At 33.8% G+C, this 11,931-nt stretch overlaps 1 protein-coding gene across 1 annotated transcript; it reads left to right on the top strand.

Moving 5' to 3' along the window:
• Window positions 1-3,154: 3,154 nt before the first annotated feature.
• Window positions 3,155-6,648, top strand: LOC108364510 (alpha-N-acetylgalactosaminidase-like; the record flags this gene model as incomplete). The annotated part of the gene is made up of 8 exons (XM_017618214.1): window positions 3,155-3,352; window positions 3,417-3,686; window positions 4,136-4,297; window positions 4,365-4,504; window positions 4,575-4,685; window positions 5,227-5,341; window positions 6,074-6,149; window positions 6,423-6,648. Coding segments are annotated over 8 exons (1,107 nt in total), but the record flags the coding sequence as incomplete, so codon positions are not given.
• Between the last annotated feature and the right edge of the window lie 5,283 nt (window positions 6,649-11,931).

Raw genomic sequence — 11,931 nt, 5'->3', positions numbered from 1 at the left:
CGAGGAATACGGGATTGCACCTAATATTAGGAACGTTCCTTATCTCCCAGAAAAAGTCCGACATAGTCAGATTTAGTCCAAAAAGCGTTCCTTAACTCGGAAATGACAGCAAAAATGAGAGAGCAACACTCAGTGAGAGTAACTCTCATCAGTCCGAAGTAGTCAGATTTAGTCAGAAGAATTTTTGCTGGCAAAATCTTGAAAAGTGTCAAACTCAACTGAATTTAAATTAACAGAAATTAAAGAATACGCAAAAAGTGAGAATAATCTAAAAAGTAGAAAAAGTGAATTGAAATTAGGAGGCAAAAATAGTTGATACCCTGCAGCAGTAAGGCGGCCAATTTTCCTTTAAGGACTAGTACTTCACTGGTTAAGATTTGACTGGTCAGAATAGGACATTTGCTTGCATCGAAAATGTCAGCCTTCGACCAGTCCCCAAGAAACCGGCCTAGAGATAGACGAAAAGTACAGTTTGGCAGTGAGAGGGTGGTGTTGTCTTGCAATTTAATAAAAAAAAATTTAAAGAACACCACCCTGTAAATGNATAGTTGATACCCTGCAGCAGTAAGGCGGCCAATTTTCCTTTAAGGACTAGTACTTCACTGGTTAAGATTTGACTGGTCAGAATTGGACATTTGCTTGCATCGAAAATGTCAGCCTTCGACCAGTCCCCAAGGAACCGGCCTAGAGATAGACGAAAAGTACAGTTTGGCAGTGAGGGGGTGGTGTTGTCTTGCAATTTAATAAAAAAAAATTTAAAGAACACCACCCTGTAAATGTCCCAATCGCTTGGTCTGGCCTTGATGCAAAGTGAACATTTGAACACACATTTACATGCGTAGCTGTAGCTCAGTGCGCAGAGATGCTTGCCACTATTTGTTAGCTTTCAGGAGGGTCCGGGTTCAAATGCCGTCAGAAGCAACATGGTTATAAAATGATATAATTTATTTTTTTTGTGTTTCCGAATTATGAAAAAGCATCTGTGAAGTGCAGAGCGCAATCTTACTCCGACGAAAAAAATCTCCAAAATTGGACTAGTCCAGGACTATCTTACGGTCAGTGTTGATTGGACCGGTCCTTTTCCATTGGCAGGGGAATTATGAGGGACTAGTGCTGGTTACAATAGGGACTATCTGAGGGCTAACCTAGGGTGAGTCTGAACTGCTGCAGGGTATAGTAAGTGTTTATTGCGCTTGTGCTTGTGTGAATGTGTTTTGTACATACATTTCCATTCTTATGTGACGTTAGTTTTGTTGTTGCCATTCTTTGGACTAAAAATTTGGTTTTTTGCGTTCCTTTACTTTTCCTGTTATTCTCTTTTAGTGAGCGCATTTTGCTTACGCTCTGGCATTTTGACACTTTTCAGATTTTAGTCCAAAAAGATAAGGAATTTTAAGGTTTTTTTGGTTAGCTAGATTATCTGCTCATTCGCGCTGAACTAGCCAATAGGTAACTAAGAATACAAAATTTCTCCTCTGAAATCCAAGTTATGATANTTAAGGTTTTTTTTGGTTAGCTAGATTATCTGCTTATTCGCGCTGAACTATCCAATAGGTAACTAAGAATACAAAATTTCTCCTCTGAAATCCAAGTTATGATATAATCCTGTATTAAAAAGATAACTTCTCCGTCTGCAACCCGGATTTATCGATTATTTTTGATACATAGGGGAGAAACGTCAAAATATATATCAGCACGGAGAAACCTGCTGAATCATATGAAAAAGGCCGAATTCTAGTCACAGCTTCTATTAAAGAGCGAGACCAGGATATTTAGCAATGCTTGGGGAAATCGCCAACCGCTCTGATACTGGTTCCAGTTTTTTAGTGATTCAGTTTAGAAATGGAGAAATATTTACAGCTGCCCCTTATACCCAGACAAGAAGATCCTTTAATTTGGTGGAATTACATTAAGCAGGGCTTGGGTTCTAGCCCGGTTCAACCCAACATAAAAAAAACAAGTAATTTTTAGCAAAAAAAACCGACTTCAACTCTCATANCTTATACCCAGACAAGAAGATCCTTTAATTTGGTGGAATTACATTAAGCAGGGCTTGGGTTCTAGCCCGGTTCAACCCAACATAAAAAAAAAAAGTAATTTTTAGCAAAAAAAACCNAAATCGGTTGACGTGGTCCAAAGTTATGCGGTAACATACATCAACAAAAAAAAAAAAAAATATTCCGACGAACTGATAACCTCCTCCTTTCTTGGAAGTCGGTTAAAAATAGAAATGGGTTGATGACCGGTAATGCGGAAATGCTTCTTTTCATAATGACAAAAATATAAATTTTAATTATTAATAAAATTGATTTTAAATCTTTAAAAAGGTGGCAACACTCTTAAAAATGTGTTCATACTTAAAACTTTTTAAATTTGGTTCGCGTGGCCTCCATATTGTAAAATTTCGTTGAACTTGCAATTTAAAATAGAATCTTCTTACAAAAATATGCTATATGTATGTTTAATAGTTTGCGTGCATCGCAAGCAGAATCAGTTTAACTCTGTCTGTTGCTCCTATACAACTTAAAATCTCAAAATCGTACAGTCAATATGAAATTTTCTGAACTTAAATTGGAAATTTCTGAATTTGAAATGAGAATTTTCTGAATATGAATTATAACTTTCTGACTTTGAAATGGAAATTTTCTGAATTTGAAATGTATCTTTCTGAATTTGAGTTGCAACTTTCTGAATTCGAAATGTAAATTCTGAATTTGAATTCAACTTTCTGAATTTAAAATGGAAATTCTTAATTTGAATTGTAGTTTTCTGAATTGCAATTGGAAATTCTGAATTTGAATTTGAATTGTAACTTTCTGAATTTGAAGTGAAAATTCTGAATTTGAAATGGAAATTCTGAATTAGAATTCAACTTTCTGAATTTAAAATGGAAATTCTGAATTTGAATTGCAATTTTCTGAACTTGAAGTGAGAATTCTGAATTTGAAATGGAAAATCTGAACTTGAGTTGTAACTATCAGAATTTGAAATGGAATTTCTGAATATGAATTGCAACTCTCTGAACTAAAACTGAAGAAGGTGCAGAACAATGTTTGAAGTCGATTTATAAAAAAAATTATAGTGAATTTTAAATCAAAAAGTAGAAACTTTAACCGCCTATAAAGTAATTGTGTTGCACTATGTTATTTCATAGTCTCTTTTTTATTTTTTAAGTGAAAATCTCTTCAAACGCACCACTGACTTGCTGGTCTCGGAAGGATATGCTGCTGCCGGTTACGAATATGTCATTATTGACGATTGTTGGCTGGAAAAATATCGCGATAATGCAACAAATAAACTAGTAGCTGATAGATATCGCTTCCCCAGTGGTCTCAATCACTTGGCTGACTATGTAAAAATGCAGATATGCTTCAAAGACAAACTATATTTATTAATCTGATTTTCCGCACCCACAGATACATAATGCTGGCTTGAAATTCGGTTTATATCAGGATTATGGCACTCACACCTGCGCCGGTTATCCGGGTGTCATCAATCACATGGCACTGGATGCGCAAACCTTTGCCGAGTGGGATGTAGACTATGTAAAGTTGGATGGTTGCTATGCAGACACGTCAACAATGGATGCTGGTTATCCGGAATTTGGACGACTACTAAACGAAACTGGACGCCCAATGGTGTACTCATGCAGTTGGCCGGTCTATCAGGAATATGAGGGCAAAATTGTAAGTCAAGATTTGTATATTAGCGCATTAGGCTGCATCACTGTAAATACAAAAAAATCGGTAATGTTTTTCCATCAGAAATATAAAATTTATTATAGTACTTTAATATTCCGCAGAAATTTTAAGATTTACGTGAGCTGTAGCTATTTGAAAATATCTCTAAAAATCGATTTTTTTTTAATGAAATTAGTTTTTTTTTTTTGAAATAAGGTCTTCAAAAAAATGTTTCAAAATGCTTATCAACGGAAGCAAAAGAATGAGATTTTTAGCGGTATTTTCAAATCGGTCTAGCACACGTAAATCTTAATTTTTTTCGAAATATATTGGCGGAAGTCTTAAATGTAATAAATTTTATAATTCCGGCGGAACGAGCGACACTTTTTTTGTGAAACACCCGTATGTATGTTATTTAACACGCCATAACACATCATTCCTTACGTGTATTTAAGCCCGACTACGAGGCGCTCAAGCAGCATTGTAACTTGTGGCGCAACTATGATGATATTGATGACTCCTTTGAGTCAGTTGCTAAGATAATGGACTACTTTTCCAAAAACCAAAACCGCATACAACCGCATGGTGGACCTGGTCATTGGAATGATCCGGATATGGTGTGTAATTAGTTTGTAGTTGGTTTTTTTTTTAACTGCTTCTTATGCCATTTTTTTAATCATGCAGCTGATTCTGGGAAATTATGGTCTCAGCTATGACCAAAGCAAACTACAAATGGCGGTTTGGGCCATATTAGCAGCACCGCTAATCATGTCAAACGATTTGGCCGCGGTACGTCCTGAAATCAAAGCGATTTTGCAAAATCGGTTAGTTTTGTGAATCAAAGCTTATCAATTTCATCTACTCTATATTAAAATATATTTTATCTCCATACAGTGAGATCATTGCGGTGAATCAGGATCCCTTAGGTATTCAGGGTCGTCGTGTGCTTATACAAAAGAATGTGGAAGTTTGGACACGTCCAATTACGCCAAGAAATGCAGCGGGGTAAGTTTGGGGGTACACAAATAGATGGTATATGAATGGTATGTATGCACATTAGACCGTACCACCTTACAAGCAGACAAAAATAGTTCGCCATACACCGCTGAGTAAAAAGTATTTTTGCAAGGCAATTTAGAAAAAAATAATATATATATGGTTTTTGGTTAAATATTCGGCAATAAAATCTTTTTTTTAAAATATGTAGTTCTACTGGAATATTCAAACATCTTCCCTTGAAAAGTTTAATGATTTTTAGAGAGCTGACATAAGGGTGTTATCTTAGAGTGGTAGGAGCTGAGATCTGGTGGGTAAGTCTTGAACGAGGTACTTGAAGTCAATGAAACAAAAAAAAATCTCCTCGAGACCAGAACATCCATTTATCGTACTTTCAGATCCGGTGGTAAATGCCAATGTTCGGCAAATAAAAAAATCGAAATTGTCTTGCAAAAATTCTTTAGACCCTGGTTTGTACGGCGAAATTATTTTTCTGGTACGGTCTAATATACATTCATACAGATTTATGTATTTCTGCTTTTTTCTTAAGGGATTATTCATATGCTGTGGCATTTGTCAACCGCCGCGCAGATGGCGCTCCCTATCCGATCGGTTTTAACCTAAAAGATATGGGATTACGCAGCCAACGAGGCTATGATGTGGTGGTAAGTGAAATATTGTCGTAAATGAACTTTTTAAAATTAATTACTCATATTCTGGGTATTGAACCAAACTAATTTTTTTAAGAGATTGACTACAAAACCAAAAAATATAGACGTAGTCCTCCTTTTGCTCTTATTTAAATGGTATATAACTTTTTTGTGCATATTACAGGTGCTATAAGGGGTCAAAGTTCAGGTCTTCGAAAAATTAAATTCCTTATATTGCAAACAATTTTGAACTGATTTTTTAGGTATTTTTTCATTTAAATGTGTTTTTTCTCAAATTTTTATATGCGATGTATACAAATATGCATATCACAAGAAAAGGGGCTAAATCAACTTTAAAACGATATGAAAAGACTCAGTTCAAAATTGTTTGAAATATTCAGTTTTTAAATTTTCGAAGATCTCACCTTTGACCAGTTATAGCATCTGTAATATAAGCCTTCCCAAAAAAATGTATTACCATATAAATAAGAGCAAAAGGCGGACCACGTCTGTAGTTTTACTTTTTTTGCTTTTTACATGCAATAATTAAAAATAATTTTTACCAAAGGTCCAATTTCGAAATTCGAAGGCCCATATCTCGATTTCGGAGGCTAACTCCCAATCTCTAAAAAAATTTGCTTTGATCCAATACCCAGCCGAGTGCTGTACAGTGTTATGGTGCATGACTAAATATTTGATAGCGTGAGCTTACAGTGTTGGAAATAATGTCATTATTATTTTTTTTAGAACCTCTTCGATAAATCACAAAAATTAGGACTGTTCAGGCAGTTGGATACATTTGAAACACGCATTATCCCAAATGGTAATTACAAAAAATTATGGTATTACACAGAAAATTCCTCAGATACATTTGAACTTTACACAAAAAAAAAAATGTGGTTACACACCTCCCTGCCCTTTGGGTTACCTGTTAAAAAATTAATTATTATTTTTTATTGGTTATACTTATAACCTCATAACCAGATAACCCGTTTACCTGACAGTAGTGAATACCCATAATATATTATTCACATTAACTTCGTATTCTCTATTTTTCTGCCTTAAAATAACAGTTTTATTTTTTCGTCAATTTCAGGTGTCAACTTTTTTAAATTCAGTGTATTGAATTAAAATGCCAATTATTCTATGTATTTTATATACTTATCTTTAACGAGTGTTCTTTTAAGGAAAATATGTTTGTACAATTTTCAAGACTAAACACGCTGTTACACAAAATGCTTTAATAAAGTAATTAAATAAGAAAAAAATATATGTATACGTAACTATATACAAACTAAAAACTAATACTTTTGTGATTTTATTTTAAAGACAAATTATAAATAATTATGGAAATTTGCAGTTTGCTAAGCTATTAATAGAAAAGCTTCTTTATCAACAATCGCTAATCGCTTTACCGACACTTGCACTTTTCTTTGTGCTTATTAATTTTCTTTATGACTATTAAAAAAAAAAAAACGACTACAAGCAAATGCTTATACACATTTACATACATATTCATATGCATATGCATATTACTATAACAAGCAGTGTTTTTATTTTTCTCAATTTTAATTGCAGCAATTGAGAGACATGCGCCAGATGGGTTCGTTTGTATGTATTGCACACAGTGACGTAAAAAATATATTCCATCATACGAAAATCCCTGTATGCATTTCTTATATGTAATTGATGAACTTGTTATCGTTTGTTTTAATTAAAAGTTGAGTGCTCTTCAACTAATGGGTTCAAGTTTTTTTTGTCAAGTGCTTAAAGTCACCTATTCTGTGATGTTTGCATTTCTATTAAGTTCAGTGCACGTCAATTACAAAAGTGCTTTCTATTATTCGGTTTCATTTAATGCTACTGTTGCTTAAATCATTTATGCCTGGCGAGTTTGTTAGAACCCCATCTCACTTATAATTAATTAATTAATTTTCGTATTAATTTTCTTTAAATATTCACAATGTTTTTTGTGCTAAATTTGTGTTTGTTATTTTTCTATCCGCCTCATTGCGAGTGTCGTGACTCGTCATTCCAGAGTCGAGTCGTATCGAAAATACGCATGGTATTGCCTAAAATTTTCTTTCGACTAGTGTATTTAAACGGAAAAACTTGGCAGCAATGGATAGTTTTGGACTATTATAATCAGAATTATGAAGAATATTTGTTTTTAAGACCCAGGAAGAATCATGTTTCAGTCTTTAATACATATAAGTTCTAACTTGGACTCGTATTGGCGTGCACTTCTAAGCAGGTAAATATGCTATTTTCTGACTTTGTTATGCGCTCGTAAGGAGGATTAACTTTTCTAACTCTAAAAAGTGTCCGAATGTTTATATATAGGGTTAAATCTTACATATGTATGTATGCATGTACATTAGGGTGGTCAATGTGAAATGTGGTTAAATAGAAAATTGGGTATTGATATTGGAAGTCTCCAGAAGAGAACCAAAGTTTTCCGATCGAAAAATATTGATTTTCAAGAATTATATACCATTTTTACGAAAAGTTTTTTTTTCCCATATAAAATGCATGGAAAACTTTGAGTGCATTGAGCGACCTCTAAACATTTTTGGATTTCAAAATTAAAAAGGGATATATTTTTTCGATATAGAGCAATCCTAAAGGTTGAACGCATTAAAATTCCGATTTTTCTTATTTTGGGCCACCCTAATGTACATAGCTACGCTTATGGGCAAAATAATAGGTGCGAATTATCGTCTAAGCTTTAACCAAACCCGTTTAAATCACAGTTTCAGATCTTCATCAAAATTTCCACTTTTTATTCTGAATTTTTAGAAAATTTTTGAGTATGCAGGTTTATAGCCCATACAAATTGAGTCCAATGAAGTGCAAGTTTCAAACGGCTAAAAAAATGCGTTGATTTTTGACAATTTTTTTATTTTTATTGGTGACGGATTTTTGCACTTTTTTCATGTAAGTATGAACTTCTTATAAAATCAAACGCGGGAGACCATCAGCAACAACTTCTCAAAATATCAACGCAAGTTTTTGTAAATTGCGCTTGTTATATTAAATAACCCGAAAAAGTAGCCTCCAAATAAAATTCTCATAACTGCTACAAGTATGAAACTATTTTGGGGGTGTTAAAAAATGCTTAGTTGTTTTTTTGTTTCTGCGGCACAAACGATCATATGGCCGAAAATTTAAAAAATCGGACAATAACCACGTCCACATCCCATATAACGGTAATTTAGAGAAATACAAAATCTTCGCAATNTACTTCACCTGGTATAATTTATCCATGGATGAAAATATTAAAATAAAAGTCTTTCTCGTTTCCAAACTGCAAGAAGTCGGTACACCTGTTCCAAGGGACGAAAATAAAGTTTTTTGCTTTTCCGAAGATAGGGTATGTAATAAGGTCTAGTTTTATGACAAATTGCTGACGAAAAATATTTTCAAACCTCTAAACGAGTTACCGTTGTCCGTGAGTGAAGACAGTTGGGTTACGGTTCGGATATTTGTACTATGATTTTGGATTATCATGCCCAAACGCGTTAAAAAAATTTTAACATATGGGAGGTTCCATGGGAAAGCGAACCTCAGTGCAAAAATTATTTTCTTTATAAAACTAACAAACGTGTGGATAAGACATTTGTAAAAATCTTGAATCAACTAAAAAATAACATATTAAAGCTTTAAATGCATTTTTATTACCTTTTTTTTACGTTTTGAATTAAAGTTCTAAGTAAATTTTTTGATTGAGTTTAAAGTAGGTTGTTTTGAATGCACTGTCAAATAATTTGCGATTCATAATTCAGGTGTTTGGTAAGAAAAATATATAGTAGAACTCATCTGCTTTTAATAAAATTGGGTTATATATTAAATTGTGTGACTGCTTTATCTATATTATAAGTTATTATTAAGCAGTATTGGTCTTGTCCCACCCGTGACAAAAAAGGCTATTTAAAAGTTGTTACATATATTTAATTACAGAAGTTGAGGTTGTTTTTCGTGTTTGTTACATAATGTTAGAATATAATTGCAAATGATTACCACAATTGCATTGTCGTTTCCACGTAGTTATATAAGAATAATTCAACAGAGAAGCATGTCCCACCCGTGACTGCTATGTGTGGGACAGTTGTCAAAGGTAGGTTTACAGGGCTGATAAGCTTTATTTGTTTGTTGAGGTGGACGCAGGGAAGAAGCGGGGGATGCGCGAACTCGTCCATTATCTATATACCCTTGTGGTAAGCTGATTAAGTTAAGTTACATATTGACCAGTTTTGGTGTTTTATTTTGTTAATCTAATGTTTATAGTTTTTTTTTATAAAAGTTTAGCACATTACCTAACCAGAACCACATAAATCTACATTTCAAACTTTTTATACTGAACAATTTTAAACTTCTTATAAAAATTATAAAAATTCAACAAACTTTAACAATTACACCGAATAATTTTAAACTTTTTGTTCAGAATTTTTAGGTATGCAGTTTTGTAGACCATTAAATTTGAGTGAAATATAAAATATAAAAGTGAAAATATCAAGACCCTAGGAAATCGCGTTCATTTTAAATAATTCTTTTCGCTGACGGTGCTAAGCATTTTCTGCGATATAAAGGGGACTATCCTAAGATAAAACGCGAGTGAATTGAACCCCTACTTGGCTTCTTATATTTTTTAATAACTAATCTTTATATATGGATCACACTAAAAGCTCCTTTTCATATGAAAATTCGTACGTGTCCTACCCGTGACAAACGTTGTCCCACCTGTGACAGAGGAATTTCGGATTTTTTGCATAATAAAGCCATAATTTTTTTGTAGTTCTTGCTTTGTTTGTGTTCCTGGTTCTTTGTTTTATTATAAGACATCAAGTTCACACAGAAAAGTGAAATAAATTCGCAGTTTCCGTAAAATATATCTGCTCCAAAAACCAGGTTCTTTTTTTTTGGCCCACCCGTGATAGAAAAAATAAATCAGATTTTTTCCATATAAAAGTAAGCTGGAATTTTTTTCGTATTTTGTAATAACTCATATAATAATCAATAAGGTGTAGCTTTATCAAAATGTAGAATGGTTGAGTACTTTATGCTTAAATTTAAACAAGAAAGAAATTTTTTCTGTACAAATGTCCAATAAACTATGAATTTTTTTGTAAATTTAGAGGTGGATTTTGAGCAAAAATACTGTGGATGGCGTAACCAAATTTAGACTGATGAGGTTATTTTTTCTAGCGTGGCCGAAGGCCACCAACGCGGAAAAGAGTTTTGCGCAAAAATACTGCTAATGGTCTAACACGAGTTTAAAATTTCTTTGTAAAAATGCTAATCCTACCGCATTTTGAAATGGGTCCCCCGAGTGCCTGTAGGAGAGGAGAATGAAACTTTTCTTCAAGTTTATATAGTGCTTTATATAATGAGTGAAGTTTTAGGTGTGGCGCNAAAATGCTAATCCTACCGCATTTTGAAATGGGTCCCCCGAGTGCCTGTAGAAAGGGCAGTGAGGAGAATGAAACTTTTCTTCAAGTTTATATAGTGCTTTTTATAATGAGTGAAGTTTTAGGCGCCACACCTTTTCCCCCTCCGCTCCCCACCAAAAAATCATTGTACAAATAACTGAACATTTCCACGCACAACATTAAATCCCCAGATTATTGTTTGCTTCCTATCAATGTGGCAAGGTAGCTAATAATTTGGTACAATTTATGAAATTTCACATTTTTTTAAGAGATAGGCCTGATGTGCTTCGATTTTGATTCCTGGTTTTGTGNAATTTAGACTGATGAGGTTATTTTTTCTAGCGTGGCCGAAGGCCACCAACGCGGAAAAGAGTTTTGCGCAAAAATACTGCTAATGGTCTAACACGAGTTTAAAATTTCTTTGTAAAAATGCTAATCCTACCGCATTTTGAAATGGGTCCCCCGAGTGCCTGTAGAAAGGGCAGTGAGGAGAATGAAACTTTTCTTCAAGTTTATATAGTGCTTTTTATAATGAGTGAAGTTTTAGGCGCCACACCTTTTCCCCCTCCGCTCCCCACCAAAAAATCATTGTACAAATAACTGAACATTTCCACGCACAACATTAAATCCCCAGATTATTGTTTGCTTCCTATCAATGTGGCAAGGTAGCTAATAATTTGGTACAATTTATGAAATTTCACATTTTTTTAAGAGATAGGCCTGACGTGCTTCGATTTTGACTCCTGGTTTTGTGTGGAAACGCCTTTATACTCAGTTCTAAACGAAATAATAATAACGCAGAACATTGTTTCCCTTATTTTACTTCCGTTGCTTTGGAAGCACACCTTTTTGTATGCCTTCGAATGGCAGTGCTATTGGAAGATATTTTATTACAGCTTTCAAAGAGCACAGTGTAGACCAAAGAGAAGGTAATTTTGAAAAAGCTCCATCTGAAAGGGGTCATTTAAAAGCGCTTCTCATTTTGAAATAAACTGCAAAATAAAATTTAAAAAATCAACGCCAGTTTTTGTAAATTTCACTTGTTATATAAAAAAAAAAAACACGAGCAGTCTGCGNCTCAGTTCTAAACGAAATAATAATAACGCAGAACATTGTTTCCCTTATTTTACTTCCGTTGCTTTGGAAGCACACCTTTTTGTATGCCTTCGAATGGCA

The sequence above is a fragment of the Rhagoletis zephyria genome, unplaced genomic scaffold (assembly GCF_001687245.7).
Source record: "Rhagoletis zephyria isolate East Lansing unplaced genomic scaffold, Rhagoletis_zephyria_1.1 Rzeph_scaffold_01576, whole genome shotgun sequence".
NCBI classification, from domain to species: domain Eukaryota; kingdom Metazoa; phylum Arthropoda; class Insecta; order Diptera; family Tephritidae; genus Rhagoletis; species Rhagoletis zephyria.
Note: the sequence above shows the minus strand (reverse complement) of the source record. Positions and strands in the feature narration are given on the sequence as shown.